Genomic DNA, 17,590 nt, shown 5'->3' with positions numbered 1-17,590 from the left:
TTTTTATAAAAATTTAATCAAAATTTAAATTTACAATGTAAATTTGGGGATGATAGGGGGGCCAGGCCCCTGCCCGCCCCCTGTCTCCGCCCCTGCCGGCAGGCGGACGCCGGACGGAGCGACGGGCAGGGCAGGCGGACGCCGGACGGAGCGACGGGCTGGGAAGGCGGACGACGGACGGAGCGACGGCCCGAGACAGGAAGCCGGCAAGTAAACACTCCCCCCCCCCCCCCTCCCCCGTGACACAAGAATGCTCTGTTCCCGCCTACTTTGTTCTGTTGTTCTTGTTCTATGCCTTTTTCTGCTGCCTGATAAACAAGAACGCTCTCATGTGCCCAGAAAAGAGCGCCCAGACTCTTCGGTGGTGAAGGACATCGATCGGCCGGATACACCAGAGCAGCTATACGGGATCGACGGCTTCTCGCACATAACCGTCGCCGGCGCACTTGCTCACGAGCTCAAGGAGGTGAGCAACACCAACGCTCTGAATTTGGGGTAGCCTTTGTGTGTATCCCATTGCAATGTGTACTGGTATGAACTGGTAGTGCACATGTTAGTTCAGTTAGTGCAAATATGCCAAGGATGTTTTTCTCCTTTTATGCTGTAACGAACTGGTTTTGTGGATAATATCACGGTACTTCTTTCTTTTCCTTAGTCATGAATCTATTTCCCATTTTCCTTTAGTGGAGGTGCGGCTTCAGACTATAGTTCATTCAGTATGCTAATCTTGAGCAAATTGACCAAGGGGAATGTTGCCAATGTCTTGATTTTGTAGATTATTAGCTCTAGAAATAAGGGCAATTAGCTCTAGAAATAAGAGCAAATTGACCGAGGGGAATGTTGCGGCCTCTAGATGTATCTTTGTTATTTTAATTATCTCTCCAAAATTCAGGACGGTGAATTTGACTCGAAACTTGTCTTTGTTATTTTAATTGCAGATGGACCGAGCGTGGATGTACAATGTGCCCAGAGGGAGTCCAAAGTATATCAATGGTGTCTTTTCTTTTGTTCAAGCGGCCGAGGATTGTAATGAGAAGCACAAGTTGTTGTATCCAGGTTGTAATGAGAAGCACACGTTGTTGCATTTCACACTTGACCTCCCAAGATTGAAGGCAACTCATGGTTTGTCTGATACAAGTTTTGATGATTTCCTATATATGTCTGCTACAAGATGTCCTTCCTAAGCCAAACCTAGTGCCTTCTACAACATATGATGCAAAGAAGATCATCTGTCCACTTGGATTGGAAGTGCAAAAGATACATGCCTATCGAAACCATTGCATCCTCTACCGCAATAAGTATGCAAACTTTCTTGCATGTCCAATATGCAAAAGCCCTCGATTCAAGAACAGTGATAGGTTAAAAGAGGGTGAGGAGTTGAAGAAAGGAATTCCTTCTTTGGTGATGTGGTACTTGCCAATAATTCCTTGCTTGAAATGTTTCTCGCAAACCCTAGGGATGTGGTTCATATTGCTGTCGGTTGTTAATACTATTTTTAGTGGAGGTTCATTGTGCAAACCTCAAACTATTTTTAGTGGAGGTTCATGTTGGAAACCTTAGGTATCGATAACATTTGTAATGGAGGTTTGTGTTGCAAACCTCAGGTGTAGATACTATTTATAATGGAGGTTCATGCTGCAAACCTTAGGTATAGATACCATTTATAATGGAGGTTCTTTAAAACAACCGCCAGTGAAAACGAGTTAACACTGGCGGTTCCATAACTGACGGTGATAATCGCTATTTCTACAGTCACTTGAGTAGTGGCGGTTTGAAAACCTCCATTAAAAATCCTATAGAACCGCCAGTAATTATAGCTTTTGTAGTAGTGTGAAACTTTGATGGACTTCAATATAATCCTGGCCGAATCATTGCCGGGTTCAAGGTAGAAAAAGACGATCATATCGTATGATTGCATGAGGAGCGCGGGAATAATGTGATTGTCGAGATCCAATGTCTGATCCAATAAAATAGCTTCGATGATACAAATAGGCTCGCTGCAACTAGGGGTGGTAACGGGCCATGGCCCTAATGCTCTCTTCACAATCCTATTTGGCCCTTCATTTTTTTAGCTTAAAATTGAATAAGATTAGAGATCTATCCTTTTAGGACCCGGCCTTTAGATTATCTAGGCAAAAAATTAAGGCCCTTTACCACCCCAAGCTGCAACCGCGTGCTTGAGCCCTCCAGAACCTCCACGAGTCCTTGGAGCCTCACGTGGGGTGGGCAGCAGGTGGCGGCGGTGGAGTGCGCGCGGCATGCGTGCGGGTGGCTAGCACGGAGGCAGTGGCGCAGCAAGCGGGAGGAGGGGAGGAGGAGGCGGTGGCACGCGGCAAGCCGGAGTGGTACAGAACAGAGGGAAAGGAGAAGGCCATGAACATGTACACGGAGGTGCGGTTGATGATTTGGGTGGTTACGCGGGCGGGTAGGATCGCTGCGAGCGAAAAAAATAGTTTTTGGTAGAAACATCCCCTAACATCCAATTTTGTATGAATCTGTACCCCCTCCCACCCTCCTCGATCCCGACATGCAGGTTAAGTGTGAGAGGTGCGGCGGGTCCAATCTGGGTGAGAAAAGTTTTCAATTATTTTCGATCTTGATATAGTATAGATTAATTAATAATTGTCATACAATTTCTTTCACATGCATACAATTTATTTATTTCAGCACCATGCAGTAATATATATATATATAATAAATAATCTCTGTTCCATACACATACAACAACCGTTGCACAATAATACACAACCAGCTGTTTGTAATATTGTCATTTTTAATGGATATTCAAATGTGAACTCAGCAAGCCCGAATGTAAGCGGGAAAAAAAAGGGTGGACACGACGATATTTTTATCCGAGCTTACTGCAAGTTGCCCTAGGCCTAGCCGCCTAGCTAATGGCGCACACGCCCTTCCTCTCGAAGCGTCTCGCAATCCTGACGCTATGAAGCTTCTCAAGGACATCCTGTATGAGCTTCACAAAGGAGGAGAACATCCTGGTGCAAATTTGGATGAAATAAAGCACCTCATTGATCTTGTCCGTGATTTTCTCCGGAACAAGAGGTACGTGCCTGCCATCTCCTTATGTGATGTGTATGAAGTGGTTTTTTTATTACTTGTACGGTACCTCAAATTCATTATACATGCACTTGCACTTGCACATGAGCCTTCTATGATTTGATGAAAATACTATACTAGCGCAGCATGTATGGGAAAATTTAAGTTGGTTTGTTGAAAGATCGAACCACATAAGTTAACTCTATTCACTTAAATCGCTAATATATATCTATACTTATATATGCCTTATCCATTGTCATACATATAGGTACCTCATTGTTATTGATGACATATGGGAAAAAGAACCATGGGATAAGGTAATAGGGCTGGCTCTGATGGAGAATAATATGAGAAGTAGAATAATTACAACCACCCGCATTATTGGTGTTGCTGAGCATGTCGGCGGTTGCTATAGGCTCAAACCACTTTCTTATGAGAGCTCTGAAATATTATTCTATGGAAGAATATTTGGATCAAAAGATAAATGTCCTAGGCAATTTTTTGAAGTATCTAAAAGTATTCTGAAGAAATGTGGAGGTGTCCCATTAGCTATGGTCTACCAAGTACCAAGGATGTTGGCCCTATTCAGCTCCCCGCAGAGATAGGGAAGCTGAGGTTTCTACAGACGCTGGATTTATCTAAAACTAGAGTAGAAGAACTGCCACCGAGTGTTATTACAGGTCTAGGATAATTGATGTGCCTAGGTTGTTATGGATGGGGCGGCACAAGGCTGCCAGATGGGCTGAAGAATAAGCTGATCTCCCTTGAAGTGCTAGAGGGGTTAATTGTGGCATCTAAATACATTGCTGAAGAGCTGGGCCATCTGACTCAACTGAGGGTACTTGATGTCTGGGTGAGATTGTCTACAGAAGAGGCTAATAATGATGGATGGACGGCATGTATTACAGCTCTGTTGGAATCCCTAGGCAAACTGACCAAAATTGAATGTCTTCGTATTTCTGTTAATTTTGATGCAGCTATTCTCGATGGCTCAATGACGGAGCCACAGCCACTAGGCAACTTACGCAAGCTTCACATTGGTGGATTCAATGATGTGATGCGCATGCCCACATGGATTAGGCCTGCATGGCTCCCCGCCCTCTCCTACCTGGATATATGGGTGAAGCACGAGCGAAGGGACGACATGCAAGTCCTGGGCACCCTGCCGTGTCTTGGTCATCTCAGATTCTCAGCGCATCGAGCAGCGGTGGAAAGGTCTGCGGTTGGGGCTGATGCTTTCCCACGCCTGGTAATATGTGTATTAGATATATGGCTGCTCTAAATACATGTACCGTATGTACCTCATGATCGATGGTCTTAATTTTTCACGAACAAGTTATGAAATTCAAATATCTATACATGCATATAGAACCAAGTAGTGGCAAGGTCCATGCCGAATAATTAATTAATGGCTGGTGAGATTTCGATCATTTAATTTGTATACTACGCTGTTCGATCCTATTTCATAAATATGAGATACCATGCCTCCTGTAACCCTTTTATACCACTACCATTTTCCAAACATGTCATTATTAATATGATGATGTAGCAATCAACAGTGGTTGTATATATGTACTGGATGATCAAAACGCAACGTTATATATCCCGTATTTTCGAAATGAATGTATGCAAACTTTATAAGGTATGCAAATATCCTTTTTTTTCAAAGAAAAGAAACAAGAATTCGTGGATTATCTAATTTTGGATTTAGTAACTTATCGAGAGTATTTTACTGTGTCTTGCGATGATAAACTACTCCGATCCTACATATGCATGCTTGCATATTTCCTTTCTTTATTTTGGCAAATATATAAACTTAAGTGTTATATATCAACACTAGTAAAGAAAGGGTTTCTGGTCCTTCACATTTATCCCGGCTTTATTTGGTCCTTCATGTGTTAGTTAAAAGAAACGCACATTGGTGGGGTCGTAAGCTACACACGAGACAAGAGGTCCTAGGTTCAAGTCCTACAGACCACAAGACGCGTTCCTAGTTGGAAAACCAGGACTAAAAAAGATTCCCAACCTGTACAAATGAGCTTTCTCTGTACTAGTGCCATCTTGCAAGCAATGCAAATAATGGCCTAGATGTCATGCGTGCACAACAAATTTGTTGTTCGATCAGTAGGTCAAATGTTGGGTCTGCAACAACTTTTCGCCTAAATATTCAATTCTCTTCATGTGTACAGTACGAATTCACAAAAAAAATAACTCGATTCGGATAGATGGAAATAAAGAAAGACGTGGTTGGCCACCCAGTAAATTCGTCTCGTAAGGAAGGCTGCTTAGCAGCGTTTGACTGGTGTACAAAGAGATCGCTGGGCCGTTTCGTTCCTCTGGAATCTGGATCTGAGGCCCAAGTAAGCCTTGTGAGGCCCACCACCCAACAAGTTCCAGAACTCGTCGTGTGCATTTGTGGCGAGAGTGAACAATCAGGTATACATAAAAATAAGATCAGCTTAATTATTAGCCTTAAGACAAAAATCAAACTCACCAGTCATCACTAGCTCTACTAGTCTACATACATAATCCCATGGATTGATGATTCTGTTGGCATCAAGAACACCTCAATGCATTTCTTCGTACCTGTAAACATCTGCACACATCTAGCAATTATTGGTTGGAGTATCTTCATACTGCAAACATTTGCACCTCAATCAAAGATAAGAACAGAAACAACAGAAAAGAAGAGTTATTTGTACTATTGATGATGCTTATTCTTGTATATGCTAAGTTCAGCCTACAATTGGTTGGACAAGCAGCAACTGCATGCACGATCCCCCTGCCTGCCAAATACATTTCCAAACAAAGACCTCATTCACACGGCAAGAACCATCTGAATCTGATACTGGAACTAGCTTCCGCTCCAGCAAGGTGATGGTGAAGATGATCTCTTATGTGGTAGCTGCCAGCAGGATTAGAAATATTCCTTCAGTAGAAGATATATAGCGTCTAATTAAAATTGGCTAGCTCATGCAAAGTGAGAGGAGCTACCACTACTGTAGAAACGGTTTGTAGGGGCGGGCGAAACGCCATTTTTAGAGGCGGACGGCGCAATTGCCCCTGCTTTTCGCTGCTAAAAAATGGCGATTTGCAGGGGTGGGTACGAGATCCGCCTCTGAAGATGCATTTCCAGGGGCGGGTGGGGGAGTCACCCGCCCCTACAAATCGATTTTCTGGGGCAGGTGACCCCCACCCGCCCCTGAAAATCATTTTCCCGCCAAAATATTTGAATTCGCAATTTTTTTTGCTTGATGGGATTTGAATTCGCAATTTTGTTCTATACAATCACATCCGAACTATTGTACGTATTTTGTTTTGTTAAAGCGGACCGTCACGTCCGAACTATTATACGTCCGCCAGTGCTAACGTCCGAACTTCACTGCTATTCTTTAAAATTTGAACTCCCGCCAGTCTCGATCTATCAAGCTTGTTCATGATCGAGACGCCGAATATGTTAGACATAAAATACTTACGCATACAAAATTAATATTAGATGAAAATAAAATATCAATAGAGTACATCATTACAGTTCACATTGAATACATGTTTTTGCCCTATTCACCAGGGATGCTACATTAGCGTTAACCGTGCCCTTGATTGTGCCACTCACGAAGTGAAATGTATTTATTGTCCGTTGCTAATTCTTGTCTTTCGTTAAAAAATTTGTCTATCACATTCACCACTTCATGCAGAATGAAACTGCACAAATCGTCGACTACATTTAGAAGTTGTCTCTCATGGAGCTGGCGTCCGTGTTTTTCCGGGTGAGTCTGCAATTATTGAATCCATGAAAAAATTAAGCAAGTGCTAGTTACAATAAAAACCAATGTACAAATATGCATCTATCCCTAATAAAGAGTAGCCCCTTATGCATTCGGGATCAGTAGTATATCTCCCTTGCACCCCCAAATTCTCGCACATGTAGTACCCACAGTACACGGAACCCGCCGGTTGCTTGCGGCACGGGAAATTTGTGCGAATAGTCATTTCCTTCGGTCTGTGGGCGGGATGAGCTCCTCCTTTATAAACGTAGAACGAGTAAACCCTGTTTTAAATTGAAAAAATGGATAGTTAATTTATATTGGCATACTTCTGTAGAGAAACGAGCCGGATGTGCATAGGGAAGATAAGAAATTCACTCACAATTGTATAAGGTCTATGAATTCTTGGTATCTCTCGGTGTCCCAGTCCAAGGAGTCATATACGACGACTTTTCCAAGCTTTGGCTGTAGTTGGAATGCAATCCAGTGATTTCTGCAAAACAAAAAATATTATGTACAATTTGTAGGCATGGATCGGAGCAATGGTTTATCAAATAATTGGCATTAGACTTACTGGACGTGGTATGGCGCAAATATGACATCCATGTCTTGCCATTGTTCCATCATAAGCGACATGTACACCGCAACCCTCCTCATGGTCTCTTGGTGAAATCTTTTTCGTTCGTTAGCTTTGGCCTGCTTTGTTTTAAATGGCTTTAGATGGTCATCGTGGTCCTTCATCCATTTTGGCGCGGCGTGCATAGACTCGCAAATCGCTACGGGGTCAAGGTACCGGACCTTATCCTTTAAAATAATAGCATCTATTGTTTGCATCCTGTAGAATATAATGTATGACATTAAATATTTATGCATATACAGTACTTTAGACCGTAATATATAGCATATTAGTATCAATGAGGCACTTAGGCTATCCGCACTCATCGTCCTCTAAATCCATACTCTAAAATGAATATTCCATCCTAGTCATCAAGATTCTCTCCTCTATATTCAGTTTCTCTGCACTCATCCATCCTTTATATCTTTCCTCTATACCAACTAACACGTAGAGGACCCACATGTCAGTATTTTTATCCTCCCACACTCTCTCTCTCCCTTGCTCCCTCCCCATTCCTCTCCCCCACGTCGCCTCCCTCCCTCCGCCGGCCTGCCTGCACAGCGGTGGCCATGGCGAGGCGGCGGAACGTCTCGGCTGGCCTGCGCGGTGGCGGCCATGGCGGGCGGCAGGGAGGTGGTGCCCGCGGACCCCACTGGAAGAGGCGCGGCGACGTGCTACATGCTCTATGCGTGCCTGCCGGTGGCCATGCTCTGCTGCGTGGTGCGCGCACCGCTCCGCGTCGCGAGGCGGTGCTGCGGGCGCTGGCGGCGGCGTCTTGCGCCGAGGTCAGCCGCGGCGGCGGATCCGCGCGGGGCCGGTGGCTGCGGCATTGGAGACCCGCACGAGGAGCTCGATTCCGGCATCCTCCTCCTCCTCCTCCCTGTCTCCCTCACCGGATCCGCGAACGGCAGTGGCTGGATCCGTTTCGGGCTCAAGCTCCCCGGCGTGGAGGCCATGGTCGCAGGCTGGCGGCGAGCAGGCGCGGCGGCGGCGGCTGTGGCCTGCGCGGCAGCGAACAGCGCGGGCGCGGGCGCAGCAAAGGCCGAAGACGAGTGGGGCCGGCGCGGGCGGATGGCAGACGCCCTCTACTCCGCTGGAAATAGCGAACCACGAGCCATCCGGTGTTTTAGCGGTCGCCTTTCCAGTACCCGCTGTGGACCTTTTTCCGCTAAAGGGGTACTGAAAGGTGGCGTAGCATTTGGTTTACAGTGTCCAGTGCGGACAGCCTTACATGCACCATAGTTGAACCATTTCGACACCAAGTTCTTTGAGGCGGAAGATGTGCTAGATGTCTGCAAAATCGAACATGATATTATAGACTTGTGGCCTCTTAACTCCGAATACATCCAGATGGTGCTGAGCAAATATGGTTTTTTGCCCAAGTATACATGCCCTCTTGTACCAATTATGCATCCTCTGCATGAAACTAGGACAATCCCTTAGTGCCCAGTCCAGTAGCAAGTCTTTTCCATACGTAAACTCTAAAGGAGCATCGTGTAAGTCTGGAACGTCATTAACCGCAATCACCTTTTTGTGCTCCGTGTCAGTGCGGGGTGTAGAAAAGCTAGACCATCTACTGGCACTAGAAGTTGCTAGATTTTCCTTTGACTTATCCTTCTTAGCCTTTTCATCAGACTTCTTGTTTGCGGCATGCCATCTATTCACAATTTCGGACCCTTCCTTGTTGTTTCAGGAAGACCGCAAAACTCGAGGTAGCACTAATCTGGCCAGAGGAACCGAGGTCGGTGCTGGTGGTGGAGGCAGTGGTGGTACCGGGGCCTGTGGGGATGGCTCTCGTGGTGGTGGTGATGTTCGAGCCGGTGGTGACCGTGAGGCCGTCGGTGATGGCTCTCATGATACTTGAGTCTGGGGATATGGCAAGAAAATCGGCTGATAGTTTGTTGCCGATGGAGGCTTTGTTGACCGATGGGAGGTTAGGTTTGACCAAATCCCAACGGGTCTCGATTTAGTAGGAGATATTGTTATTTGGGGAGTCTTTTTCTTTTGCATCAAGTTTTGTATCTGCCGTGATCGGCTAGGATTCGGTTAGCGCAGGGATATAAATATGTGTCCTCGTCCATTGTAAAAAGTTGGATACACATCCAATACACAAACCTTTATAATTTCCTTGCAATTTGCTTTCTTTTCGGCAACTTCGCTGTTTGCTTTTCTGCGACTTCTTTCGGGCTAATCAAGGGCGTCTCACATTCGAGCGACTTGGTTTGCTGGTAAGTTTTTATTTTTATCGATTAAATCTAAGCTTTAGTTCAACCAGCGTATCGCTGTTGCTTCGTTTAGGTTTATTCACAGTTTACCGATATTTGCTAGATCTGTAGGTTTTTCCTATCATTTTAGATTTTATCAAATCTATCCAGCTCGGAATACGTTTGATCGGCTGTAGAATTCATTGTTCTAGTTCAAGATCTTATAAAGCCGATTAGATCTATTTTGAGTGTAGTTTTGTGATAGTGTTGCTTAAATCTACACATTCGTGGCTTTTTGCACCACCCCACACACGCATCGGTTAGATCCAGCCGATCCATCATCATTATATCGGCAGCGCTTGCCGATCCTTTCATATTGCATTAATATCAATTAATCTTGTTCGTCTTGTCGTTTTCTACATCGGCAACAGTTGCCGATACGCTGTGTGAGGGATATTCAGAAATCTAGCCGATATGCTCTCAAATTTAACGTTTGCCGATTCCTTATCAATTTACAGGTCAAATTGACTGGCACGCTTGGTTTTTCGAAGGAGTTGCAGTCTAAGCTTAGTGAACGGTGCTCTCAGGCTTGGTGTGTCGATCTTTCGCGTCAACAGTTACCTCTAATGCAGCGGATCGATATGTTTAAATGGCTTACTGAGGTACTACAATACCTAGGTGGTACACCACATCAGGTGGTAACCACAGAACGCCAACAGTTCAAGCAAATGACAATCTCTTTCGAGGTACCAGTAAGACAAGATCTAGGTACCATAATTCCAATAGTGGCTAGTGGGAAAGAATCACCAGTTCAGATGACTTATGAAAGAAGTGCCATAGAAGCCTGCCTTTTGGGACTTGAGATCTATGTTTATCTAATTCCAGATTTGTTAGAGTTCAAAATCAAAGCACTTCGACAGAATCAACATGATATTGTTAGTCTCTGTGAGAGCCTTTCACGAGAAAATCTACATGCCATAGTATGTGAATTTTGTTAATTTAAAGAATTATGATAGTTTCTTTGATTGTGCGAAGAAGTTTATAATATTTGTATTCCATCTCCATTGCAGGATATATTTGGTAACACCTTGATGGCGATGAGTTTAGAAGAAATTTTATGTCAAGCCGTGGAGCAGTTGGGTTATTATTCGACTGAGGGGGGAACAACATATACAAGGGAAGGTCTGTACTAGGCTTCTTTTGAATTTCGATCTACGCCATCTCCTGCCGCAGAACCAATGTTCACCATCTACGCCAAAGCACTTCCTCGTTGAAGTGAAGCAAAGGATAGCGCACTTATCCGTGCATTGATTTTCATTGACGAAACCTTGGGGTACAAGATTGGCGATGTTAACTATGTTCAGTACCTCTTGCTTCGGAATAATATTCGTTAGATGATGTAACGTAGGCATGCAATTCATCTTTTGCGACTATGTATTCGCTATGAATTTGTTAAATCTTCTATCTCAAAGTGTGGGTTTGTGAGTTGTGACTATGTATTAAACACTATATGTGTGGCTATGAATTTATGTTAGTATCATTTGTTTATGTGTTTTCATGCAGTCGTATCGAGTTTGTTGGATGATTGGGTACCGTACGGGTTCATTTTCGAAACATATCCACAATGAGTCCAAGTGTCATAATTAGAGTAAGGCATGACCAAATACAAATAGTATCGAACATTAATATATCTCATATTTATATAAATTTCAAAATACATAAATGCATGAGATATTAGCTGCATATAATTAAGCGGTAACAATTCTCGATTCGCCATCTTTGCATGCTCACGGCTTGTCATCTTTTCGTATGCCTACTTCTCTAATCTTCATCTTCTGTGGTAGGTCTGTGAAGAGGTTCATCTGATCATACTGATTATATTCTTCCACATCGTCGATACCCTCGACTCCAATGATATCTTGTATTCCAGGGACGACGACATGTTTTGTCTTCTTTGTAGGATCAGCTACATAGAGTACATGTGTGACCTGTGAAGCAAGTACACATGGGTCGTCTTTATAACCAATATTGTTGAGGTCTACAATTGTGAGCTCGTAGCCGTCCACCTCAACACCTTTGGGGTGTTTGACCCAACGACACCGAAAGACCGGGATTTGTATATTGGAACCATAGTGTACTTCCCATATATCATCTATGACACCACAATATGTTGTATTTTGACATGTTCTCTTATCCAAGGCCTCAATACGAACACCATTGTTCTGGGACACGGTCTTCTTGTCCTTGGCGGCAGTATAGAATAGATATCCATTAATATCATACCCTTGCCATGATGTGACCTGGCTAGATTGGCCAGCTGCCAATCTTTTGATCGTTTGCTCCTCGACAGTCTCCCTATCTAGTAGATCTAGGTCCTTCAACCATGTAGTAAGTCGACGTTTGTGCTCTCTCATGACCCAATCATTTGAACGGCCATTACATTCTGCCTGAATCATGCTCAAGTGTTCATCGATTAAAGGTGTCATTACCGTGAGATGCTGCATGATGCAATAATGTGCTTATTGCATACTTTTGAAATCTTTGTCGATGAAGATTTTCCTGCCGACTGTGCCCACACCTTCCAACCTCCCCAAAAATCATGGAATTGGCAAACCAAGGGACACGTTATCCTTTAGGTAACCTAGGCAAGACTCAATGACTTCCTCAGTATTGTATCCCTCTATCATGGACCCCTCAGGATGAGCACGATTCAGTACGTACCGGTTGAGGATAGACATAAAACGCTCATACGTCCACATTTCATGTAGGTAAAGTGGACCAAGTGTTTGTATCTGATCGACAATGTGGACCATTAGGTGTTCGGTTATATCAAAATAACCCGGAGGGAAGCACATCTCAAGCTGCGCCATAGTCTCCGCAATGAATTCTTTAAGATCCTGTCACTCATCTTCATCGATCACCTTTTGTGAAATCCTATTAAAGAAGTAACACAACCGAGTGATTACCATCTTTACATATACTGGCTTGATCACTCTGATTGCAATCGGGAGGAACACCGTCAGCAGCACATGACAATCATGATAGTTATAGCCGGATAGTGACAAATCTTTCATCGAGACTAGTTTTCTTATGTTGGACGTGAAGCGACTCGGGACTCGGATCCCTCTTAAGCTCTCGCACATTGCCTTCTTCTCATCACGTGTCAAGTTGTAGCTAGCTGGGGGGAGTTCATATCTTCCATTCCCTTTATCCACAAGGTGAAGATCTTGTCTTATCTTCATGGCTACCAAGTCCTGACGCGACTTCAAGGTATCCTTTGTTTTGGAAGATGTCTCTAGGAGGAGCCCTATTGTGTTCCCAAACACATTCTTCTTCAGGTGCATACCATCGATTGCATGGCGAACCTCAAGATTCGCCCAATACGGCAAGTACTTGTAGAAAATGGACTGTTTCTTGAATGGTACGCCATCGATAGGTGCCTTATCTCTCTTTCTCTTCTTCCCATCTTCCTTCTTCTTCCCATAAATGACCTGGATGGTCCGAACCATTTTGAAAACATAGTGCCCGTCTCGTTGCACTGGAGCAGAATGGAATTCAGGCCTGCCATCAAAATGATTATAGAACTTCTTACTTCAGTACCTATGTCCTTCCACCAAGAAGCGTCTGTACCCAAGGTAAATTACCTTTCGACAACCTTCAAGGAAAGACAATACAGTGCTATCCACGCACACCGTACATCCCGTCCTACCTTTGATCTGTCCTGACAAGATAAACAATGCCTGGTAATCATGGATGGTGACGAATATAATAGCTCTAAGATTAAAGGGCTGCCATGTAAAACCGTCAAAGATATCAATACCCACCTTCCATAAAGTTTCCATCTCTTGCATCAAAGGCTCAAGAAAAACATCTATATCGATGTCAGGATGTTTGGGGCCCTGTATAAGCACGGATAGCAAAAGATACTTCCTCTTCTGGCACAACCATGTAGGCAGGTTGTACATCATTAGTATCACTAGCCATGTGCTGTGGGTGCTATTTCTTTCACCAAATGGATTCATTCCATCCGTACTCAACCCAAACCGAACATTTCTCGGATCATTCCCAAATTTCAGATAATACTTGTCATCGAATTCCTTCCACTGCTGAGCATCAGCTGGATGTTGGAGCTTTCCGTCACCCTTCTTGCGCTGATCTGAATTCCACCAATGCATCAGCTCAGCATTGTTTGGGTTCGAGAAGAAACGCCTAAGGCGATCAGAAACTGGGAGGTACCACATAACCATGGCGGAAATTTTGCTCTGCTTCTCAGAAATGCCTAAAGTAGCATCGTCTGCCTCAATGGATGGACCTTGATTGTCATCACGACAGTAACCCGCATTGTTTTTGTACCGACTTGCAGAATATACAGGGCATTTCTTCAAGTCTTTGAAAGTATCCCCATGATACAAAATACAATGATTTGAACATGCATGGATTCTTTCAACACCCATCGTGAATGGGCTAACAAGCTTCTTGGCTCGGTATGTGTTGGCTAGCACTTTATTTGGCTTTGGAAGCAACCAAGCCAAGATACATAGCAGATCATTGAAACTACCATCTGACTAACTATGCTTAGCCTTCAGAGTCAACAGCTCCAATATGAAATGAAGGACGGTCCAGTGTTTCGGGCATCTCTTTGATCGGTCATATATATTTTCCTCTGTTGATTTTCTCACAGTCTCGAAGTTTGATAACCCCCTGGCACTAGCAGCCAATACCTCCGCTTTGGTGTGGCGCAACAACTGGCTCAGAAAATCTCCATCGTCAAGTTCATCTTCACTACTATCACTATCGATGGGCCTGTCATTGACATCATCACTATGGAATCCACCTGCTCCGTCATCAACGCTGACACCATCATCATCTCTGTCAAAATCATAATAATCATCAAATATTCTGTCGAACTCCTCGCCTTGTTTGATTTCATCCAGTGGATTTTTTGTCGGAGGGGGAGCATCCGTCTCGCCATGTTTCTTCCAGATCGTGTAGTCCTTAACAAAACCACTCACCATCATATGCGATCTGATTGTAGTTGGATCGCTAAATACTTTCCAATTCCCGCAGGCTCTGCACGGGCAATGTATCAACTGTGTCTTCTCCTTTCTTGCGTGGTTCGCCGCAACTTTAACGAATTTATCAAGCTCTCCACGGAAATATGCGTCTATCCTATTTGCATTGTACATCCATGCCCTATCCATCTGTGAACAGCAACAAATAATAAATAACGGATTAAAAAATTCATAAATTCTTGTCTCCAAGGAAAACCATAAATGACAATAAAAATATACTTCTTAAATTGCGTAGATATTGAAAAAAAGGTAATTTACATAGTACTAAATGAGAAAATTAAAACAAAAAATCATGCATAAATTAAAACCTATTATTGTACCACTACATCTTCAATAAAATTCATGCATGTGTGTAAAAAAAGGAAAAAATAAATCTTTTTCTCTCTCCTCCATAGATCTAGTAAATAATTTGCTTAGGAATGAGGGTAAAACATATAGATCTAGTCCAAATGATTAGATAATCTTGTTCTCCTACTAAAATAGCACAACTTCATCCAAAAGTTTGAGGTAAATAGTGTCTCAAATGGCTAATCCACACCATGGTGATCTAGATCTTGTGAGAGGCAAAGAGAGCTCCATTTGAGCCATAAATCTAACAAAAAAAAACCCTTACAAATGACAAGAATTTAGCATTAACTTACCTCCTAAAGCCCCCAACTCGATGGAAATCAAGTTGAAAACCTCCTTCCCCCCTTTTTTCTTTTTTTTGGATATTGGGGGAGCTCCTCTCCCTAACCAACAATGGGGGTCGGGAGAAGGAAGAAGGTGCCCAGAATTTGTACATACATTTTTAGGGGTGGGTTGGGGGTGAACTGCCCCTAAAAATCCATTTATAGGGCTCACCCCACCGGCCGCCCCTACAAATGGCTCCATTTGTTGGGGCGGTTGGGGGGTGAGCCACCCCTACACCATTTGTAGGGGCGGCTCCCCCCCCCCCCCCCCCCCGACCGCCCCTAAAAATCGTTTTGTAGCAACGGGTCATTTGTACAGTACCGAGGGTCATTTGTAGCAACAGGTCAAATTTGGGTCCGCCCCTAAAAAAACGAGCCATTGCTACAAATCGTTTTTGTAGTAGTGTACGTACTAAACTACCTTTCATAAGCTAGGTGCATAAACCTAGATCATTTGTAACTAGGGGTGGTAATAGTTCTCAAAATTTAGCCTATATAATATAAGGACCGGATCTAAAAAGAGCTGGAATCCTATCTTATACAATTTTGAGCTAAAAATATATAAAGTTTGTGTTGGATTGTGAAGAGACCAGTACAGTCATGATCCGTTACCACCGATTGTAACAGCTTTCCAAATCCCTAAGGAAAAAGTTACCTGGCGACCGGTCGCACTGTTGGGCGAGAGCACGACCACCCAGCCCAGCCGGCCGTGCCCAAACCAGCCCATTACATCTGCTTCCCCCTCACCCCCCCCCCCCCCACACTAACCAAACCAAATCTCGGTGGTTCCAACCCCCTCCCCCCGACAGGCACTGGGAGCGGAGCGGCAGTGGAGCGGCCGCGATGGGGAGCCGCGGGCAAAGCTGCTGGGCGCGAGGAGCCGCATGCGGAGGGGCTGCGCGCGAGGAGCCACGGCGGAGCGTGGCTGTGCCGAGGAGGACCGGCATGGCAAGAACATCCAACAGCAGCGCTGGATAGGAGGCCCCGGGGATGGTGCCGGCCACGGCGCCACCAGCGGCATGCGTCGAGTGAGAGGAAGGCGACCGCGCAGCGTGGTCCCAGGCTGACTGTTTCTTCTACCTCTGCGTTCGCAAGCTCCGACGATGATGTCGCAGATGAAGTTGTGAGCCGCCCGCGAACGAGGATGTCGAGCCGCGGGGGAGGCGCCGACTCCCTGAGAAGGGCAGTGTCGGCGAGGATTGGAGAAGAAGGGGCGCCGGGCGTGGGACGTGCTACTTCTGGCACAGCATCACACCCGCCCATCGGCAAATCATGGTGACTCCTCTATCCCCCCCCCCCCCCCACACCCCCCCCCCCCCACACACACACACCTTTTTTCTCTCATTTCCCTGCTGCATAGTTTTTTGTGGCAAATTGTGTGCAAAATTTTGTGGTAATTTTTGTATCCATTCATCTAAGATAGTTTCTGAGATTGTGTGGCAAATTGTGCTGAAATCATTTTGCCATCTATTTGATCCATATTTACTATAGTCATTCAGACTTGAGATATTCAGATTGTGTTATGTCATGATGCTTTGATGCTCAAATTTAGAGGATTTCTCCTCGATTTTAGTGATTCGAGCTGGGTTCCGCTCAGTTCTATGATGCTTTTGATGTTGGAATTCAGTCCTCTGAATCATGTGCTTTTGATGCTTGTCTCTGGTTTCTTTCTAGCAACTTATTCATTCCATATGTAGCAACTTTATTCTGTTATCAAGGGGGTCATTGTTGTTTGATATAGCTCTTTTTGCCTTTTCAATAGCATGGCACGGAAGTGCAAAACCGAAGCTACTAACACAGCCTCGTCTCCAAAGAGAACAACCAGGGCTATTTCTAGAGCGGACAAGGCTACTTCTAGTGGCGGTGTACAAAATGATGCAACGGTGGAAGTTGATGAAGCACAAAAGCATCTAGAGCAGGTATCATCGCCCTCCAAGGCTGTTTGTCTTGTTTAGTAGGCAGTTTTATTGGCAATGCTGCATGAATCTTTTTATGGGCAACTTATAGTATGTCTACTTGGCAGTTTATGCATGATTTTTGTGGCAACTTGTAGTATGTGTACTTAGCAGTTTATACATGAATAATGTTGCAACTTATCTATGCCTGTGTGGTAACTCATTTAATGCACCTTTTCTTTTAGGATCAAAGGAAACAAGGATCAGCAAAGAAACTGAGCAAGATCAATCAAAGTCTAAATGCTAATCAGAAA

At 44.3% G+C, this 17,590-nt stretch overlaps 1 protein-coding gene across 1 annotated transcript; it reads left to right on the top strand.

Annotated features, from left to right (window-relative positions):
• Positions 1–2,928: 2,928 nt before the first annotated feature.
• On the top strand, positions 2,929–3,782 carry LOC120667040 (disease resistance protein RGA5-like). The gene is made up of 2 exons (XM_039947049.1): positions 2,929–3,060; positions 3,323–3,782. The coding sequence occupies exons 1-2, from the start codon at positions 2,942–2,944 to the stop codon at positions 3,657–3,659; spliced, it is 456 nt and encodes a 151-aa protein (XP_039802983.1). The 5' UTR covers positions 2,929–2,941; the 3' UTR covers positions 3,660–3,782.
• The last annotated feature ends 13,808 nt before the right edge of the window (positions 3,783–17,590 follow it).

This window comes from Panicum virgatum, chromosome 3N, assembly GCF_016808335.1.
Source record: "Panicum virgatum strain AP13 chromosome 3N, P.virgatum_v5, whole genome shotgun sequence".
NCBI classification, from domain to species: domain Eukaryota; kingdom Viridiplantae; phylum Streptophyta; class Magnoliopsida; order Poales; family Poaceae; genus Panicum; species Panicum virgatum.
The sequence above is the reverse complement of the archived record's forward strand: the minus strand, read 5'-3'. Positions and strand labels throughout refer to the sequence as shown.

What these genes read in the sequence shown, in the direction of transcription:
- LOC120667040 (XM_039947049.1), top strand. Translation starts at nt 2,942, where the DNA reads ATGAAGCTTCTCAAGGACATCCTGTATGAGCTTCACAAAGGAGGAGAA. An exon ending in GATTTTCTCCGGAACAAGAG is followed by an intron (nt 3,061 to 3,322) that starts GTACGTGCCTGC and finishes TCATACATATAG; the next exon opens with GTACCTCATTGTTATTGATG.